This window comes from Hoplias malabaricus, chromosome 5, assembly GCF_029633855.1.
Source record: "Hoplias malabaricus isolate fHopMal1 chromosome 5, fHopMal1.hap1, whole genome shotgun sequence".
Classification (NCBI taxonomy): Eukaryota; Metazoa; Chordata; class Actinopteri; order Characiformes; family Erythrinidae; genus Hoplias; species Hoplias malabaricus.
This window is the reverse complement of record NC_089804.1, coordinates 23,453,394-23,471,809: the sequence shown is the minus strand read 5'-3', so window position 1 is coordinate 23,471,809 and position 18,416 is coordinate 23,453,394. Positions and strand designations below refer to the sequence as shown.

The window sequence follows — 18,416 nt, the reverse complement described above, 5'->3', positions numbered from 1 at the left end:
ACTGTTGTGTGTACATGTCATTGAATAAATGTGCACTACAACGCGATTAACTTTTGTTCAGAATCAGCTTCTTATCACTTGTAAAGACGCGTCTTTCCTGCAGCTTCACAGTGCTTTAAACAGTGAGGACGCTGAGCGTCCACAGAGTTCAATAGTGAAGCAGCGAAGTGCAGCGAAACGAGACGAGTCATTGGATAAATGCTGGGCCTTGTCCCGCCCATCGGACGCTCAGCGTCTCTGGGGGTCTATGGGGCAGTGGGCTGGCCTCGGCTGGCCCGGACGCTCAGCTTCTGCATGATGATTGGATGATCTGTCTGAGGCTGAATCCCTTTCTGATTGACAGCGAAATGAGCGAATCAGCGATCCTTCGAAAAACGACTGGTGACAAATCGAGCTTCTATTTCTGGTGGGTTTTTTGTAGCTGCTTGTGTTTGGAGCCTGACTTCTATCACTCTTTCTGACTTCTATCGCAGTTTCTGTCCAGCGGGTGCTGCTGAGCCCCTCCACCGTCACAAAGCACTCACAGGCGGACACACTTCACATGGGCCAAGGCCGTTTAAGAAGCCTAGCTCTGCTGGCCATTAAGAGGACACTAGTCAAGTCCCTGGAAAAGACGCTTTGTTGGTACGACAGGGTCACAGATCATTTTCTAGAAAAGGAACGGAGGGTAGAATTTACGTATAAATAAACCGACACATTTTATGATGTAGGCCGAAATTGAGCTTCCCCTCCTTGAAAGACCAGCATCTGCCACTGGTGGGTAATATAGACTTGTGTTTTGTGTTTTGTATCATTAATGTGGAATGTCTGAATTCTGGAGATGGCTAACTGCATTACTGAAAGTGCTACAAAACTAAACATCCAGTTACAAATGAGATTCAGTCTTAATTCAGACAGTGAATAAATTTACAGACAACTTACAGCCACATGCAAACAACAGAATTTTTTTTTGTGGAACTGTGTTCTTTTGAGTGATGGAGCTCCATTTTGGATGGACCTTTGAATGGTCTGTGATCCAAAACTGATTATGAGTACCCGACCTCACTAATGTTTAAGTGGCTGAATGCCATTAAATCCTCACAGACATGTTCCACCATTTAGTGTAAATCCTGATCAGAAACACAGAGGCTGTTACTGCAGTAAAGAGGAGCAAACCCCTGGACTGATGCCTTTTAATTCAGAAGAATAAACCAAACATAAAATTGAAAGTTGACGAAGTATAAAGAACATTAAAACATTTAAACAGAGAGAGAAAAAGAACTAAAGAAGCTGGAGCTTCTACACAGCTGTTCGTTCCTTCTGTATTATTATTAAATTATTATAAATATAGTCCAGTGGCTGCTCATTAACCCAGAGACACGCTCGATTAAACACAGAGTAAACAAAGCTTTGCCTAAAGCCTGAGATCACACCTCATTATTCCAGCAAATTCCCCATTATGCCAGCAAGACCACACTGGCCTTTATATATGAAATATGTTTGATTTATTTGACTAATAAAAATATTAATGCTAATAATAACATCTCTCTGTTTGCATTTGGCTCTAGACTCTGGTCAATATAAAGTTCTTTCTCAATTGTGTCTCAGATCAGTTAAGAGTGCCTGAGTTGTGTTTATTTTGTGTTCTAAAAAATAAATAAATAAATAAAAAACATTCACTTCAACGAATAATTCACAGTGAGCTACAAACACAGTTCTCATTTAATGCATTGTTTTTGTGATTTACAAAATCCGGTGAAAACAGAGCTCATTTACATATATCAGTCTTAAGGCACTGAACAAAAACAGGCTAGAGCGGTTGGAAATTAGTCACCATACAAAATAAATTATGACTGTTTTTGATGTAAGTGAATGTGAAGGAAAATTGTAACACGGGTTAAATGTAGGTTACTGGCCCTTTTAAAGTAGCTGTCAGTCATTTACTCCTGTGATGATTCTTCACGTTATTGAAGTTAATCTAACCCTAGTGCACCTTCGTGGATGGTGGTGGAGAGGTGCACCGCAGGTCCCTTGGGCTCCAGATGAGAACCGTACAGAACACAGGGGTTCACTTCATCCAGAGAAGAGAGCTCTCTCTCCATGGTTCTGGCTTTTCAAGGAACCTTCATCACAGCACCGTGTTTCCCCTGAGGAACTGAGACATGGGAAGCTTGGGAAAGCTCTTCCCTGTGGCGCTGCTGGCGTAATCAGGGCGAGGAAAGGTCCCAATTCCACTGTCCAGAGTCCACATTGAAGAACCAGAACCTGGGAAAAAACCAACACAAAACATCAGAACAAGCTGGTCCAATGAGGGATGAAAAAGCAATTCTTTATCTTATGAGTTATCTGTAACCCTTATCCAGTTCAGGGTCGTGGTGGGTCCAGAGCCTACCTGGAATCATTGAGCGCAAGGCAGGAAAACACCCTGGAGGGGGCGCCAGTCCTTCACAGGGCAACACAGACACAGACACACACACACATTCACTCACACCTACGGACACTTTTGAGTCGCCAATCCACCTACCAACGTGTGTTTTTGGAACCTGGCAGGAAACCGGAGCACCCGGAGGAAACCCAAATGGACACAGGGAGAACACACCACACTCCTCACAGACAGACACCCGGAGCGGGAATCAAACCCACAACCTCCAGGCCCCTGGAGTTGTGTGACTGTGACACTACCTGCTGCGACGCCGTGCCGCCTTTATAAATTCAGCTTTATAGAAAGATGCAAAAATATATATATTTTTGGTGGTAAATATTGAAATGTTTAATTGCACACTCTTGATCTGGTCAGTTTTTGAGCGGCCAGTTTAGCAGGCTTTATTACTTAGAAGTTTTTTTTTCTTTTCATATTTTGCAGATCTAGATGCATACGGAGCTCATCTACAAGCCCCACCCACTAAAAACTGGACATTTCCGAACCTGAGAGGGTCAGCTGGACCAGGCGACGTTTACCTGCAGGAAGAGGCAGACCCTCAGAGCCAAGGAACTCCATCCAGACATGTGAGATATATCTCTTACTTGTCAGAATAAGCTTCCCTTTACACAATGTTATATTAAAATTGTAGATATTATATAAATATAAATAATGTACATATAAATACATACTGTAATAACTGTGTACTTATATATAAATAGTGTTTATCACCACTGTTGGTTTTTCAAAGCACCTCTAGGAACACACTCAGTAACTCACATATTCTCTCTCCTGCATGGTAAGGAATTGCAACACAGGGGGCACTGTTTCTCACATTTAGGTGTTGCTTCACTAGAGGGTGCTATAGTGCTTCCCATTAATGACACTGTGTCTTTATTACTGGTTTAATAATTGATAAATTCAAAAACACTGCAAAATGCAAATCAAATTGAAAAGTGTGATTTGTATTTAAAATAAAGCTGTTCAAAAAAGAGGTTTGATGCTGTAATTTTTATAAAAAATATAAAAAGATTTGCAATAATTTTGCCGTATATTTTTGTGAACATAAGCTAATTCTAAAATTGTGAGAATTAGCAGGGCTGAAATATCATTATCTAAAAGCGCTTATCCAGTACAGGGTCACGGTGGGTCCAGAGCCTTCCTGGAATCATTGGGCGCAAGGCGGGAATACACCCTGGAGGGGGCGCCAGTCCTTCACAGGGCAACACACACACTCACACATTCACTCACACACTCACACCTACAGACACTTTTGAGTCACCAATCCACCTACCAACATGTGTTTTTGGACTGTGGGAGGAAACCGGAGCAACCCACACAGACACAGGGAGAACACACCAAACTCCTTACAGACATTCACCTGGAGGAAACCCACGCGGACACAGGGAGAACACACCACACTCCTCACAGACAGTCACCCGGAGGAAACCCACACGGACACAGGGAGAACACACCACACTCCTCACAGACAGTCACCCGGAGGGGGAATCGAACCCACAACCTCCAGGCCCCTGGAGCTGTGTGACTGCGACCTGCTGCATTACATTAAATTTCAATACATCAATAATCAAACCATATTTTCCTGTGCATAGACAGTGGTGGCCTAATGGTTAGAGAAGTGGGTTTGACACCTCACCACTAGCTGCTTCCCAGGCACTGGGAATGGCTGCCGACTGCCACGTATGGGTTAAATGGAGAAGACACATTTCGCTGTAAATTGTCCAAAGATAAATAATTGCATGTTTATGTTATGGTGCTTTCTCATTTCAAGCTTTACACTTGTAAAATTCAGAATGACCTGCCAATGAAATGATACATTTTCACTGGATAAAATAATTGGTAACATCTCAAAGAATGATGAATATTCTTAAAATATTCTTAAAGTATCCAACAGTTTTCATAAATTTGAGAAATTCTGGCTGGATTTATTTTCCCTGTTGAGATTTTGACTTTATACAGTGAAGTAAAGAAACACTTTGTGACCTCTTAAGTTCTGCCCCTCGGACCATGTTATAACAGTGCTCGGATTTGAGAGGTTTTTCTGCTCTATTCTTTGCGTACAGGGAAAATTGTTGCCCATGGTTATCGAGTGCTTTTTCACTGAGAGTTATTGTTAACGTCCTCTGTTCACTGGAGATGTGTCCATATTAATTGGGAACACCTTTGTGGAAGAAAGGGCCATCAAAAACGAAAGTATTCAGAAAAGTGTCAAGGTCAGTAAAGACAAAGTGCACTCAGCAGTTCTGGAGTCTTCTCTCTCTCTCTCCCTCTCTGTCCCTCCCTCTCTCTCCCTCTCTCTGCAGAAGATAGGACGCTCTCTCTTTATTCAGAGGCGATGAAAGCCCTGCTCAGCATACATTATTTAAAGGAGCCGAAAGTAAGAGGACATCGGGGTCCTTGATCATTCCCCTCAGAGAAAAGTGTCCAGTGATTTCTGCCTTCTTTTGGTCAGACATTTTTGTAGTCTCATAGAAAGCCAGTTCCAGTCTGAGCAGAAATCAGTTTGGAATTGAATGCTCTCTGATCTTCGTTGATTATATTTGGTGTCTTCCATTCATTTAATTTTTTTATTCTTCATTTTTTTCTCCTTCAATTGTTTCTTCTGAAATGGTCAGATGTTTCTTCCTCTTTGCTCCAGTAACCATCTCTACTACTTTGTAGAGGATTTACTCCAGAAAAAGTGGAATATTTCTGTGAGGATTTGATGACATTCACATGAGTGAGAACACGAGTACTTTTAAAAATAAAATAGATAATGCCAAATTTTACATTGCGGCACGGTGGTGCAGCAGGTAGTGTCGCAGTCACACAGCTCCAGGGGACTGGATGTTGTGGGTTCTCCCCGTGTCTGTGTGGGTTTCCTCTGGGTGACTGTCTGTGAGGAGTTGGTGTGTTCTCCCTGTGTCTGCGTGGGTTTCCTCCGGGTGACTGTCTGTGAGGAGTTGGTGTGTTCTCCCTGTGTCTGTCTGGGTTTCCTCCGGGTGCTCCGGTTTCCTCCCACAGACCAAAAACACACGTTGGTGGGTGGATTGGCGACTCAAAAGTGTCCGTAGGTGTAAGTGAATGTGTGTGTGTGTGTGTGTCTGTGTTGCCCTGTGAAGGACTGGCAACCCCTCCAGGGTGTATTCCCACCTTGCGCCCAATGATTCCACGTGGGCTCTGGGCCCACCGCGACCCTGAATTGGATAAGGGTTACAGATAATGAATGAATAATGAATGAAAATGAAATTTTACATTTAAGATTTATTTCTAAGTCTTTTCCTATAAATAAATAGTCGTTATGTATTAAAATGTGCAGAGGAGTGTCTTCTGTAGAGGATGCATCAATTATTTTCATTTTTTACCTCATTTCTTCTTGTCTCTGAAAGTGAAGAGCCATGTAGAGTCAGGAAATAAGACAAGTCTATTTTCCTCCTTTAAAGAATGAGGGATGAGAGGCTCCTGTCAGATATTGACAGTGTTGTATGTTTTCATTTCTTTCCCCCGTTGATGTGCGGATAAAGAGAACGCAGGATTGGAGCAGAATGTGTTCATTGTGTAGTTTATAATAAAACTGACCTCTCAGTCACCCAGCACTGAAAGGCTTTAAACACACACACACACACACACATACATACACCCACACATGCACCCTCACACGCACTCTCTTTTTGCACTGAGGGTTACCAGATTTTTTTTTTTCATTGCTGTGATCTGTCCATTCCATATTGAAGCCAGGTTCTGGCACTTTTATGTAAGCTTTATGGCTGGCTGTCCCATAATAATGAGTTGACATCCCTTATAATGACTTATTGTCCCAAATTATAATTTGCTACCTCATATTAATGACTGTATATCATAATAATAACTCATAATTGAGATTTTCTATCTCATAATAATGACTAGGGGCTACTATTAAGGTCTTTGTAGCTCATAAATATGACAACACGTCCTCTACACAAGAACACATGCAAATGTGGTGTTTATATTTCTCCACTAATTTGCTGCTTTTCACATTTTTAAAATAAAGGTCATATATATATAAATAAATAAATATATATATATATATATAAAATACCAATAATAATAGAAATGTAGAGGGGTGTAAACTGCTGTGAACCTGCGACGGTCAGCAGTTGCCTTGGCAACCACCAGAAAGAGCGTAGGTAAAACAGATAGAGGGTCTAAAGCATCAGATGGACTCTCACTGGAAAGAGGGGCGAAAATTCTTCCTCCTTTTCTCTGACAGCTTTTAAGCGCTCTGTTCAGACCTCTGTGTTCCTGTTTTAGAATATACAGGAGCTTTAAAGAGAAAGCGCCAGAAGAGAGACAGAGCGAGACTCAGAGGGCCAGGACTGAAAGAGGAATAATTTTCATATTGAATTCATGCTGGTCACTATGACCAAGGCCTACGCTTGTCACATGATGAACTCATGTGCAGCTTCTCCACAGCATTCCATTCCTTTTCAGTGATTTACTTTAGAGACGTCTAGGTTTATGTGAAATGGCGGAATTTCACAAACGTCCGGGATTTTGTTTTTCTAGCGCTTACTTAGAACTTCGAGAAGTTTCGTTCACAAACTAGTTCCGCCCTCTCCTACTCCGATTGGTTCGCTTGAGTGAGAAGGGGGCGTGGTGAAGTAGCCTCAAATCTTCTGATTGGACGGTCTGACTGTAGAGCTACCGTTATTGGTCGATAACTTTCTCTGTAAACATTTAATTGGTCAGTCTGCACGTCAGTAGTCATCCCCCCCAATATATGGATTAACATTTAAATATTTTTTCCCACAATTAGATGTTTTCTTTAGGTAGATGTTCACTCCAGAATGTCTTAATATTTAAATACATTTTCTCCTATATGTTCCTCTTGTAGGGTGTGAATAAGGGGGTACCTCATGGTCCTGTTGAAGCTGAGCCTGGGAGCCTCGCTCTCCCACCTCAGATGGGGCTGAGGCCGAGGAAGAGCCGGACTCCAGGGGGTCCTGAAATGTCCAAGGACGGCGTTCTGGAGCTGGTGAAGGAACGTCCGGAAGAGATCCTTTCTCCTAGCCGCCCCCAAGCCCTGGAGACCCCCGAGTCTCTCAGCGACTCGCTGTACGACAGCCTTTCATCTTGCGGCAGCCAAGGATAACAGCCCGAAATTCACCAGAAAAAAAGCCCAAAATATCACAAATGTATCAAACACTGAAGATTAACATTTACACTTTAGTTTAGAATGCAGCTCCGGTGCGATACACTCTCAGCAATCAGGGTTCTAGACAGCACAGAACATACATTTTGTTGCCCTATAGAACAGTTATTTGAAGACGCACAAGGCACTTAATGACAAGAAACATTTGTCCAGACAAGAACCAAAGAAACATTGCCTTTACTTAGAAAAAAAGCATGAAGATTCATTTGAGTCATTTTTAAGGTTGTTCTGAGAAAGGATTTGGCTTGTAACCGTTAAAAGAGGCAATAGATACTTTTCATGAAACAAGAACCATTTACTCATCTAAAAAACCACAATTGTCTAGAAACCAAAGGTTCTTTATAGAACCATATACAAGAGGATCTCCATCATAAAAGAACTGTTTCAAGGCAGTTGTTCTATTGCAAACTCTCTAATATTAAATTTTCTTTAAAGAACCTTCGTTATAAATAGTTCAGCAAAGCGCCGAAATTGGTTTAAAGAACCCTCTTTACTGTATTATAACAGATGGAAAGCCTATTGTAAAGTAATTTGTTCAGTACGATATAGAACCCTTTTTGCTAAGTGTGTGGTGTTTAGATGATGGAGGAGAAAAAGACAGTTAGAGAGAAGCTGCTAAAATCATGTTCCTTTTCCCTGAGGAAATATTCTGTTTTATTTACTAAATTCAAAGCTAACATTCCCCTCAAAAATTCCTTGGTCCTTTGCTCCTTCTTGTTTTAAATGAAGCTAATAATGAAGGGTAAAAGACAGGATGTTCCTGATGGACAGAGACAAGTCAATAACAATTACGACAAAGCAAACAAGTATCACAATCTGACATAAAGCATTCACACACAGACAGAGCTGATGAACCAACAGAAAGAAATGAACATGTGCAGGAGATCTTCACGTCTGCTGGAAAATTGTTAAACCTCAGAGACGAGGGCCTTGGTGACGTTTGTTTGATTAAAAATTTACTTTATTTTAGAGCAGAGTTTTGGAAGCAAAGGGTTGGGTTTTGAAGTTCTGTGCAATCAGCGAATGGAGGGTAATATCAGGCGAGCTAATGTAGTGCAAATTTGGCCAAATTCTACTTTCCTGTTCAACCTTAATTGGGGCAAAGATGCACTGACACCTGGCCTTGACCTTAAATGATGCAGGTACCATTCACATTAATTCTAGTGAATACTTGTAGCCAAAACCTAAGAGCCGTTCACGCATATTGATCACGGTTCTCTCATCATAGTTTCTTTCTCTGTGATTTTCTTGGAGAAAGAGACTTGAGTTTGTGCTCATTCTCGTGCCGAGGCTTTGTATCCGTCCCTCTCTGGGGACTGAGCTGAAATCAGACAGCAGGCTAAAGCTAATAGCAGCTTTTAACACTCATTTTTTTTGTCCTCTCATCCATCATTTATTACAGCTCCAGATCACAGGGACTGTTCTAGCAATTGGACAAAATTGTCCATTACAGTGTGTAAAATCTCCTTAAACCATCCTCCAGTAAGAGTATCAAGGCCTTTACACATTGAGCATGACTTATTTGGGCATGGTTATAACACGTGATATATTACATACATGACTCATAATCTCATAATATGCCTTGCATCCAGTGATTCCAGGTAAGACCCTGTAACTCACTCCCTGTTCCAACTTGTACCAGATTCTGCAAAATTCACCTGGTGTTGATGTTGAACAGTGAATTCTGGATCACAAACATCACACCAGCTCACCCCTAAGGTATTGAAACGACACATACACAGTGTGTAAAAGCCTTCTATGTGGAAAATGGATCAGTGTGTCTAGTTCTCCTGGTGCTGCCATTAAATTTGCTGCAAAAGCACAAGCACAAAGGAACATCAAAGAAAAACCTTATGCACAAATTAACTGCACTAAATAATCGTGGGTAGCATTTCTCTGAAGTCTGTTTCTGACACAAAACTAAGATCTTCATCCAAACACTTGTTAGCTAGAGTTTGACCTGTATATCAATTATGATATATAAAACTTACGTTGATATCGATATTGATAATTGGTATCGGTCTCACGGACAAATGTGCGCAGGCATGTTTTTTTCACGTAACCAAAAATATAACATCATGCGCTTAAAAGGTTTTATTCATGATTAAACGAGTAGCAAGGAGTTGAACATCTCCATCCAATGCTACAATATTCATATTATTTAAGGCAGAATTGAGACAATCATATCATTCTGTAAAGCACTGTTTATATAAATGTATCAAAATAAACAAATATATCAGCCACAAAATAAAAAAAAATTAGTCGAGCCTGTTCTCACAAATCCAAATCTCTCATTAATTTCACTGTGAAGATGAGGATTAAACAAGAAAACTGTGACATAATTTCAGTTTATACCAAATATGATGATTAAACTGACCACGGAATATAATTTCATCTTTAAAAGAGCAACAGGTCAGAAACGGATTATTTATTGTTGTTTTTTTTAGCTTTTTCTAGAAAGAGTAACACATGAGACACGTTGCTTTGTTGCCCATGAATGAACACGTTTCTGCTCAGTAGAGTGAGGACCCTACATGTGAGCAGCCATGTTTAAAAAAAGGGTGAATAAAGAATTTCTGGTGCAACCAGTACGAGAGTGTCAGTGTAACAGCTGGTTCATAACATGGAAATGGATCATTGGAGCGAAAAGACTGATTGTTCCTTAGAGATGAACATTGTTTATGAATGGCTTTCCCACCTGATAGTTGTTAATGGAGATGGAAACTGCAGAATTTGACAATGACACTGAACAGAGCCTGAAGAGCAATACTGAATTTCTGTGAATGGACCTTGTACAGTGTAATTTAGAGAACGTTGAGGTTTTGTTGTGGATATGAGCTGTGGCCCAAATTCAGACAAAATGCCACTCTTTTTTGTGCTTACTGTTTTAAGTAAATCGATATGAGTCTTTTTAATTTTTTTGGAGAATAGGATGTTTGTTTTCTTCTCAGCTGAACAAAAAGAAATGTTGATTTCTAAACCCTGTGATCTGGAGCCCAATCCTATCACGTTTTCTGGATCTGCAAAGTATAAAATACTTAATGAAATACAAATAATAAGACTGTTCTAAAAGGTCTTCCAGTAAACCGTCACATGCACTGTCCATTAACGGAGGATCTCCCATAACCAGCGTTTGGCTGAAAACAAAGTGACAGAGTGTTTGGTGTGAAGTGGTTGATTGTAGAAAACCTAGTGGACTGAAAAATCTTTCGGCTGGTGGTGAATGGAACCAGGCGTCCCCACGACTCTAAATATATATATATATATATATATATATATATATATATATATATACATTGGCAGGATTTTTTATTTCTTGTTTAGTCTGGTTTTAATCATGGAAAGTTATGTAAACATTATTTAAAACCTGCGGCATTACATCAAATGTACACTGTAAAAAATGTATTGTAAATTTTACAGTAAAATACTGGTGGCAGAGATCCCAGGCATTTACCGTATTTTTACAGGAACACTACTGTATTTCAAATTTACAGCATATTACTGTAATTGAGTATTACAATAAAATATTGTAGAAGACTTGCTGTAAATTTATAGCAATTTTTTACAGTGTAGAGATCTGAACTATTTTTTCTGTGGAAAATAGCACAGAATAAAACATGAGCAAGTGGTGATTTTGATGCAAGTCTAGTTTTTGATGCTTGCCATGAGATCATTTCACTGGAAGCACAATCCACTTCTGCCATGTTATTTAACTCATGAATCTCGACCAGTTAAAAATGTGGTCTGGTTCCTTTCACCACAGTCAACAGTCCCCACACTAGGACACACTGAATGATTCTCAGTGACTTTGTTTACATCGTAACTGCTGAACTGTGCTAAATTTCTTTTGAAAATTTGTGGAATTTAAGTTTAAACAAGAAAGAGCTCCAGCTCCTGAAGGGTTTCATTATAAAACGCTGGGAAACGGAGGACTGTCCATAGTATTGATCCCAGCACATCTTCAATTTACTGTATTGATTTCTCTGTAGCTTTCATAACTTTGTGTTTTTGTCTTGTGATTATAAAATCTTGTTTTATGTGTCAGAGTTTCAAGCAGATAGGAGCTAACGTAATCTTCGGTTTACAATCAGACTGCACTTCAGAAAACAATTTTTAATAATGTTAATGAAATAAGACGGGTTACCTCAGCTCGGAGGTAATTGTTCTTTGTTTTTCTCTCATCTGGTGCATGGTGTAATTTCACACGTTTATTTTCCTGTGTTTTGTAGTTTGAAGTTAAGACAAAGCTTGACTGGTTTGTATATTTATTTGCGTATTTAATTTTTTCACTATTTTATCTTGTTTATCGTCGCTGCTGTTTTACGCTACCTTTATTGTCGTTATTAATGTTTTATAACTTTTTTAATATATATTCCTTCAATACTTGTTTCTGTTTGTGTATGAATGTGTTGCCTTTTATTTTGCCTTTGGATTTTTGTTGTAGTTGTTTTCCCTGTAAATAATCTTTTAAGGTGCTGTGTAAATAGCATTTCCACCTGAACTCAAACTAAGCCATAAAACACATTCTGAGACAGTGATTCAGTGATGGGTCTCTTTCATTTATGGATCAAGAAACAAATAAAACAAACAAAAAAAATATCTAAAGAAAAATAAATAAAGTAATGAAAGTTTTGCTCAGTTTTGATTTGAAGAGGGGTTTTCTTTCAATGAAAATTGATTTCTCTACTTATCCTCTCACTCTGTCCCTCTGTCAGTCTCTCTCTCTCTCTCTATCATGTATTCTGCATCGTGTATAAACTTGTTGCAGCAGAAGCCCCTGCCCGCCTCTCTCTCTCTCTCTCTCTCTCTCTCTCTCTCTCTCTCTCTCTCTCTCAGGCACACACACATATTCGCACCCACTCAGCCCTCCTTCTCTCAGTGCACGCGCTGCTGCAGGACGCTGGCTCGCCGCTCCTCGCGCGCTTCAGCACGTAAACGACGCGCGCGCCGTTCATGGAGTTGATGGAGCTTTTCAGGGAGAAAAGATGCGCGCACTGCTTCTCATCGCTGCTCTGTGTGGTTGCGTCATCGCCTCAGGTAAATAAACAGAAGCAAATAAACAGCTTCCTTTTCCTGCGGGAAAGCGCTCTTTTCCCCGATTCATTGAGTCCGGATTAATAACAGTTCGTTTAGGCTCGGGTCCGAGAGCGTGGAGATGAGTGACTGAGACAACAAGATCAGAGAGAAACATGGGGTTCAAATTCTGTGTTTCGCGCGCAATTACGCACGCGCTCTGCGCAGAAATACTCATCAGAATATTTTTTACTGATCTCTTAATTTCCTTTATTTGAATTTATCAGAAATTGATCGAACACTGAACATATGTGGCGTTTCTGCAGTTTAAAATAATGTAGGCATTTTTATTATCTCGTAATTATAACTTAATATCTCTTATTTAAGACTTTCTATTTCATCCAAACGAAATCCGCTCGTTTCCAACCGTCATATGAGTGGATAAGTCATCGTTATGAGTGAATAAGCCGTTATAATAGAGAACGATTCCATATAGTTATGATATATTAAATCGTTATTGTGTGACGCTGTATCATAAATGTGAGATTATGCCATAATTACGGAACAACAGATCATTATTAAGATATGAGGCGTCATAATTATGAGACACGCAGAGTTAATTAGGAGATAATAAAAATCATTCTGATATAGTCACTGTAACGGTTCTGAGAGTGTACGTCATAACTCTGCGATGCTCCGGCATTACTGCTGAGATCTGATTGGGTGATTAATCGAAAATTAATAAATAAATAAATCAAACTTGCACCGTTTGCTTTTACTGCCAGATATAGTCGGATTTTGTAAAATATATTTTTGATGAAGCATTTCTTTACAGCAGTCTTCACTGTGAGGCGTGTTTGGGATGTTTCTTATGTGGATTATGAAGCTAATTGCCTGTCCAGGGTGTGACTGCCTGACGCCCTGTTATTTTGGGTAGGCTCCGGACACACCGCTGTGTAACTGGGCTGTAATATTAGTGTTGATTTAGCTGTAAAAATGCACTCTCGGTAAACGAGTGTATTGTGTTTCAGTAAATATAAAGCTATATCAAACCTATGTCTTACACTTAGTGCAACAGGCAGTGTATTAAGGTTAATAAATCTCAGTTTTACTGGCCTGGTTCCACTTTGAGTTTCAGAGTTACTAATGTGCAGCACTGAGTACATTTTGTATATTTATGATTATAATAAAACATAGTCTGTAGCCTGTGTTAATTTAGGGAGTTCTTTGGGAGTTTTATTTAGTCTTAAATATGACTGATACGCTCTAAGTCAAGCAGGATTTAAACGTGTTTATTTAAGGTGGAGCCTGATCTTGGCCGATGTGTTCAGTTGCGTATTTGACTGCAGTGAAATGGCGCCCTCTTGCGGACAGTTAGTGTCACTGTGTATATTTTCAGCTGCTTAGAATGTTTTTCTTTCTGTATGTGGCCAAGTATTTGTGGACACCAGCTCGAGCATCATTTCTCCAGGGTGTTACAGTGTATCACGTGGGAGCCTCTTTGCTGTAGCAACGGTGTCAACTCTTCTAAGGATTTATGTTGGAACATTACTGTAAAGATTCGATGGCATTCAGCAACATGATCAATAGTGAGGTCAGGTACTGATGCTCCACACTCTTTAGAGAACACAGTTCCACTACTTCACAGCCCAGTGATTTTCTTACATCTCTGGTGGACTGTTGGCATTTGGCTTGGTGCTGCTTAGCGTCCCATTTCATTTCATGCTTTACTGTGTCCACAGTGTGTTTATCTTCCAGTGGCTGAGCTCACTCAGTATTAGGGGTGTCCAAACACTTCAGACATGTAGAAGCTATGTTTTCTTTACAGTTTGGGTACAGCAAGAAAAGAGTAGCAGAAGAATGTGAGGTCTCTGAGGGTCAGGAAAGTGTGTGTGTGTGTGTGTGTAAGCAGTGATAATAATGAGCTCAAATTCCCCTGAGCTTTATGACTCACCAGCAGCAGTTTTCCTCCAGCACATCGTTCACAGCTGGTGCTTAAATCTGCAAGTCGTGTGTAAAAATGTGACTCCATGGCCTTCTACTCTGCCATGTTTAGTCAGGTGAAGGAAGAAAAATAATTGAAGCCTGTGGCTGCCACTTCAAAACATAAAGTCACAGAGTCTACCATAAAAATAAGAAAGCTTCATTGTGTTGATTAAATTTTTTCAAGTGGCAGACACACTGTAACACAGTTCTGCGTATGTGATGAGGACTGTGAACCGACTGAACAAATAAACCACAGTCAAATCTAGTATAATCTCCCACTGTAACTTGTGTACAGAGCCCTGCTGGTGTGTAAACAAGATATTTAAAGACACTGAAAAATTCTGTCTCCATGCTGTATTAAGTAGTTCCAACAGATATTAAGTCATTTACACTTCCTTCATTTATTTTTATGACCTGTAACTTATTATTCATATCCAGATTTTCTGATCCATGTTAAAAGATGCACAAACATCTTAAGCAGGGTTTAATTAGTTTTATTTAAGGTCGTATCTGACGAGAGGGTGGCTGCTGCGTCTGAGAAATACTTTGGCGCCCTCTTGTGGACAATTTTTGTTAGTGCGCTGCTAATGTTTTTCTCAGACCTTCAGGCTTTATTAACACTGTGCTGCTTAAACTGTATGCCAAACTTTGCGGACACCAGCTCATTCCACATTTCTCCTGAAATGAAGGGCATTACACATTAGTTTGTATCTCTTTACTGCAGTAACGGCCTCTACTCTTCTCTCTACTCTCTTCACACGAGAAGCTGGGTATTAAATGGAGATTTGTCACATCAGAGAACACAGTTCCACAACGCTATGGAGTGTTATACCCCACCGACTGACACTTGACATGGTGACCTTGGGCTCTTCCACAGTATTTTATAGATGGTGATGATGAAAGTGGTGTCCGTAAATGTTTGGACATGTAGTTTATATATAAATAGACATGTGATTTATCCAAGGACTACTGAAGGGTCAGTTGTTGTTTTCCAGTGTGGCCGCTGCAGATGCAGTGTTATCATTGCGAGGAAACGTTGCTGAATAATGACTGTTCTGCTGCAAAATTCATCGTAAACTGCACAGCCAACATCCAGGACGCCTGCCAGAAGGAGGTGTTGGTCGAGGCCCATGGCAAGTTTTTTAAAAATTATTTATTGCTTCTTCTCAAACATAACTATCGTCCAGCATGTAAATGAGCTCTGTTCTGATTGGCCGCCCTGTGGTGTGCTTCCATCCACAGAAAGCAGTCCATGGTGCTGTAAGCAGTAAACATACTGTTATTGGTCACAAATACAGTAAAAAAATAGTATTCAAAATACATTTTGTAGTTTAGATAAATAGATCGCCATTTTAAAGGAAAAATCATTTATTTTTCAAAGGTTCCTGCTAATCTGGTCATTAAAGGGTTAAATATTCAGTGTGATATTCTGGTGTGAAACGGTTGTTTGGTGAGAAACAAATTTATTTTTTATTTATGCCTCCTTCTTAGATGTCAATAACAGATTGCGTAAACCTCTCAGCTCCAACCCCCTCGGACTGATTGAGGTTGGAATATAAATCACTCATGAATATCATCTCTCTGGATCCACCTTAAAATCCCTTCCCTCCTCTCCTCTGTTTGCAGCAAATCAGGCTCAGTTCAAACGTGATGAATCTCTCTGAGTGATTTTTAAGGGCAACTTCACATTTCAGCATAATTTCTTACTTAAAGAGCCATTTCTGTATATTCTGACCTTTCCTGTTCCAGGCTAAGACTCTTTTGAGAATTTATTTGCTGGTTGATTTTAACAGTGTTTGTTTTCTGGTCCCCAGGTGTGTCGTATCGTAAAGCCTGTGCCTCGTATGCAACGTGTCTGATTGCGTCGGCGGGTTACCAACCATTCTGTTCACCTGGGAGAGTCGGGTCCGTCTGCATCAGCTGCTGCAACACACCACTCTGCAATGGGCCACGCTCCCCTCGCACTTCACAGGCCCCATCCCTCGTTCCCATCAGAACTGCACTTTTCCTTGCTCTTACCCTTGCCATGGAAATGCTACCTGTTATCTTCCCCTGAGCCAGGGCCACAGGTCACCCACATGCACCGGAGGAGAAATCCAATCCAAACAGACTCATAACAACAGAGAAAAAAAACATTCTTAGTAAGTGAGATCATCTCACATAGCTCCTCTAATCCATAACTAAATGTTTTTTTTTTCTTAATTGCTCTCAATCATTTATTCCACCGTTTTAAGACCTGTTCAAAATATTCAGTGATCAATCATCTCTAGCTTGAGGGAGAATGTCATTTTCCTTGTTTTCTCCTAGGCCTCACACCCTCACATCACCCTGGAAACTGAGCACATCATCTACCCCTGAGCCACGGTGACTACTCCGTCCTACACACATCAGAGATCGCTCTGAATAAAAACAGACAGCATGGTGGAGCCACTGACTGATGAAAGTATATTTGAAATAATATTTGCATTTATTATAAAAGCAAATCAGCAAAGTACAAAGACCTCATAGGAATGTCTGTTCGCTTGGCAAAGGGTAATCTGAGGCCCCTATCTCTGAATGGAGACTTAAACCTGAAGCCAAAAGTCACAATTACATTTCTAAGACATCTCATGCCTTCTACCATGCGCTTCTATTTTTTATTTTAACATTTATTCAGTTTTCTCCGTAGCTGCCACCAGTTTATTCTGGTCGCTCAAACACTCTTACTAACACAACCTGGGAGAGTGAGGAGCACATGCAGAAGCCAGCAGTCTCATTTTTAACCTGCTGCTATGACAAACTCACTGGACAGCTCAACATGCTTGGAGGAGAACACTAACTACCCAGATTATTCCAGCTAAGAGTTGCCTACACTGGTGAATTAGAAAGACAGCAGGCCAAGGTTCCCACCCTGAGGAAGCAAAGCTGTGTTGACTTTGGCTCCCAGACGTACAGATGGCTGTGGCATCACTGGGGATGGAGCCAGCTTTCTCCACATGACAGGAACAACGCTTAGAGCGCTGCACCACTCTGGAGCCCCCTGTTCAAATCTAACCCACAGAAATAGCCGAGTTACAGTGGACCGCACTCCCATTCAAAGTTAAGGTGTTCTCCTTCTCCTGTAAAAGCTGCCAATTCAGATATGACGATGATTAAATGGTTTATAATAAGTTTCTCTGATGTGAAACTCTGATAGCACCTCCTTATGGAGCAGTTTCTAATCATGAGTAGCAGGAGCTGGTGGAGAATGTTTTGCTAACCATCTGTGAGTATGTGAATTAGTTACAAACCTGAGACGTTGATGGGAAACCAGGCCCAGTTCCATGAGGTGCTTTACATTTAAATATTCAGCTTGTTCTGATTAAAATGCATGTTTATACAATATATAAAACGATATACGAAAATATGTTTGGAACCTTGCTTTGAGAATCTGATGGCAGCAGCAACAACAGCATTACTGCGGTCAGGTTCTGATTTTGAATCATTAGCTGTGGATCCCAACTCTTCCCTAATCCATCCCAGTTATAACTGCTCTACAGCACAGTGCTGGCGTTCTTAACACCCCTCTGGCAGACTCCCAGCATTGAATGATGTGATCTTAGCCTCATGTGCAGCTGCTCCAGAGCAACACATTCTTTGGTTAATACTCAAAAATATTTAATTAAACAATGAATTTGTATCACTTTTAAAATGTTTAGTCTCCGATGTTTTTATTGCAAAATGTGGCACAAAAAGTCCTCAAGACTGGTCAGTGTTTATTTTCTTAAATCTTTTAATTAGTTATGTAATGCTTATGTAAATAATTGCAAAAAACTGGGGTAATGTGTTACCACTGTTCTTAAGTTTAAA

At 40.3% G+C, this 18,416-nt stretch overlaps 2 protein-coding genes across 3 annotated transcripts in view; both read left to right on the top strand.

Annotated features, from left to right (window-relative positions):
• The window catches only part of LOC136696034 (nck-associated protein 5-like), a 64,211-nt gene extending 54,086 nt beyond the window's left edge, over positions 1–10,125 (top strand). The window contains exons 13-14 of the mRNA XM_066670113.1: positions 2,843–2,985; positions 7,272–10,125. Of these exons, the coding sequence (XP_066526210.1) occupies positions 2,843–2,985; positions 7,272–7,529 (401 nt within the window). The 3' untranslated portion in view covers positions 7,530–10,125. The remainder of the gene's footprint in view (positions 1–2,842; positions 2,986–7,271) is intronic.
• A 2,365-nt stretch (positions 10,126–12,490) lies between these two features.
• On the top strand, positions 12,491–18,351 carry LOC136697245 (ly6/PLAUR domain-containing protein 1-like). 2 transcript variants are annotated; one of them, XR_010802688.1, is made up of 4 exons: positions 12,491–12,626; positions 15,584–15,721; positions 16,403–16,729; positions 16,896–18,351. XR_010802688.1 is itself a non-coding variant. In XM_066672285.1 (3 exons), exons 1-3 carry the CDS (start codon positions 12,575–12,577, stop codon positions 16,642–16,644), a joined length of 432 nt encoding a protein of 143 aa, XP_066528382.1. In that variant the 5' UTR covers positions 12,491–12,574; the 3' UTR covers positions 16,645–18,351. The 2 variants fall into 2 exon arrangements, 1 of the variants encoding a protein (XP_066528382.1); XM_066672285.1 differs by having other exon boundaries at positions 16,403–18,351.
• Positions 18,352–18,416: the final 65 nt, after the last annotated feature.

Excerpts from the sequence above, each read along its gene's own strand:
- LOC136697245 (XM_066672285.1), top strand. The coding sequence starts at position 12,575 with ATGCGCGCACTGCTTCTCATCGCTGCTCTGTGTGGTTGCGTCATCGCC. Across the intron at positions 12,627-15,583 it reads TGGTTGCGTCATCGCCTCAG|TGTGGCCGCTGCAGATGCAG; the intron begins GTAAATAAACAG and ends GTTGTTTTCCAG. Across the intron at positions 15,722-16,402 it reads GGTGTTGGTCGAGGCCCATG|GTGTGTCGTATCGTAAAGCC; the intron begins GCAAGTTTTTTA and ends TCTGGTCCCCAG.